This window comes from Frankliniella occidentalis, unplaced genomic scaffold (genome assembly GCF_000697945.3).
Source record: "Frankliniella occidentalis isolate FOCC.00 unplaced genomic scaffold, Focc_3.1 Scaffold254, whole genome shotgun sequence".
NCBI lineage: Eukaryota > Metazoa > Arthropoda > Insecta > Thysanoptera > Thripidae > Frankliniella > Frankliniella occidentalis.
This window is the reverse complement of record NW_026267380.1, coordinates 325,563-327,939: the sequence shown is the minus strand read 5'-3', so window position 1 is coordinate 327,939 and position 2,377 is coordinate 325,563. Positions and strand designations below refer to the sequence as shown.

At 46.6% G+C, this 2,377-nt stretch overlaps 1 protein-coding gene across 5 annotated transcripts in view; it reads right to left on the bottom strand.

Annotated features, from left to right (window-relative positions):
* Positions 1 to 2,377, bottom strand: part of LOC113214964 (UDP-glucosyltransferase 2) — a 33,303-nt gene that overhangs the window by 25,152 nt on the left and 5,774 nt on the right. For 2 of the 5 annotated variants that reach the window (XM_052273210.1, XM_052273213.1), the window contains exon 2: positions 730 to 890. The exons of 1 other annotated variant lie outside the window; for it this stretch is intronic. In XM_052273210.1, coding sequence (XP_052129170.1) covers positions 730 to 890 — 161 coding nt within the window. Of the gene's footprint in view, positions 1 to 266; positions 646 to 729; positions 891 to 2,377 lie in introns of those variants that run through there. 2 more of the 5 variants (XM_052273212.1, XM_052273214.1) reach the window with 2 other exon arrangements.

Here is a 2,377-nt window from a genome sequence, read left to right as displayed (position 1 = left end):
GTGCCAAGCAGATTTGGTTACCACTAGAATTCTTCAATCTGGAATGTTTTAAGTGTCTCCTGTAAAATTAGGGTTGGTGGACTTACGCGCTTATGTTGGCTCATCAGTGAAATGTCAGAGGAAGTAACCCCCCAAAACAACACATTCTGAATCAGAAACTATCCTTGGATTTGCCGTATCTTTCACTGTTTCGGCCCTCGAGGTGGTTATATTGAAAACAATGGGGAAAAGTCAAGTTTTAAGACTGATTGACAAACAATACAATCTAAAATCTGCGCTGGTTCATTTTTTTGTATTTTTCTTAAGCTGAGCAGAAGGGTGGGGTGTAGTCACGGTGTTGCCCCGTTACAGTTTTTTGTCATGTGAAAGGAGCAAATCTCTAGGGCCGCAGGCCCCCCGCTGGAAGTTAGTTCACTCAAATATGCAAAGTGATTTATCAGTCTCATTACTTATTTGGTTATGTTCTTCAGTAAATCACTAGGCTGAAATGGTTGGGCCGCAGGCCCGACCATCGCCGCCGGCAGGCCAAACAGGCCCGGCCCCTGCCGAACGGATTGCCGGCGCAGCGAAGTGGAGCTGGCAACTGCGTTTGGCGGAAGGGTGGGCCTGCTTGTCATTCTTGTGGGCACTGTGCTGTGAACTCACCTGCCCCAAATTACAGAAATACCAATTCTTCGGAAGACAAACACTGCTGTTTGTAAGCAGCTAAGAGTGCTTTTAGTTACTTACCCGTGAGCATTCGCCAGCTGGTCGTACGTCATAGTATTGATGACAGGTGGCAGCTGCGCAGCCAGAGAAAGGTCCGTGTAATTGGCTCTGGGCTTCATCAGCGGCAGGGAGCTCAGCATCACCACTTCGTGGCCCCGATCCGCCAGGCCTTCCATCAGGGACTGAGACATACAACCATTCATGAGGCGCACTGCACTATTGTGTTCAGTTTTAGCTCATAAAGTTCTATGTGATGGCAATCGTGCGTTCAGATAACAGACCAATAGACCTCTTTGGCAACAGCGCAAGTCTGTGTTAATTAAGGTTAAACATGAAATCGGTGCGTCTTTTCAAAATAATATAAATGTCAATTGCCCCTGCCCCTGCCTTATAAAGGATGCGACAGGTAATGTGTAATCTTATTGTCAGTTACTCTAAATGCTATTTATCTCAAGCAATGAGAAATTTTATTGCCAGTCACTCTTAATGCGATGTATCCGAGGGGTCCGCAACTAGGTTCGAGCGCGTACACTGGCCGCCCGGAAAACTGGGAAGACCGGGAGGACCACTAGGAAGACTAAAGAAAACCAAAGACGACCAATAAAATCGTAGGCCAAAAATGTGACGGAAAACCGAAAAATATAAGGGAAGGCCGGAAAAACTTAAGGAAAGACCTAGAAATTGCAAGGAAGACCAGAAAATGTGAGGGAAGACCGATGAAAATGCGAGAAAACCGCAGAAAACTGGAGGAAGCCTTTAGAAAATCTCAGAAAACCAAGGTATGGGAAAACCAAGAAAAAGTTGAGAAGACCGGGAAAACCTTAGGAAAACCTAGGAAAACTAGGAAGCCCTCCATATGTGTACACCGGCAGACCATACTTGCGGACCCCTCAGATTTATCTCAAGTACAAAATTCGTCTTAGGCAAGACACTACTTTAGACACTATATTTTCAGGAGAAATACCTGTTAATAGGTACCTTCGAAAAGTACTTTTGTTGTTTAAGAAATTTCATCAACATTGTTCTGCAAATGCACAGTTGCTTAAAAACAACGGGTATGCGTGTCAATAATGTTGTATCCCTGCTTTTTCTTTTAGTTGTAAGTTTTCATGTTGTCTACAATTGCACTCCTTTTGTTCTTTTCCCGTGAAACCCGACCCGTGTACGAACCGTATACGTTTCATGTACGATCCGCATGTTTTCATACAGGTAACGTATAAGGTTCGTATGTGGTCAGTGTATGATCTGACCGCTACATACGATCCGTATGTAGACGATGTTGCGTTCCGGTACATACGGGTATGGGTATGCATGCCTCACGTAAACCGTATACATTTGTACGGACCGCATACCTCCGTATACGTCCCGTATGTGCACATACGGACTCCACTGTGGCAGACCGGGACACCTCACGAACAGATGCATTCTGCATGCATTCTGTTTGGTTGCTTGCAATCTTGCAAATCGGTGGCCTAGTGGCGCAGAGGACATATACGGGGAGGGGGAGGGCAGGACGGGTGGCGGCGGTGGCCCAGTATTGTTGGTCAGGGAGGGGGCCAATCCAGCGCGGTATTGTTAGGCAGGGCAAGGAAGGGGCTTGGCGCGACACTCAGCCAGCCAGCCGGACACTATTCCCCCAGCGCACAAATAATGATTTCTGGTTTTGCTC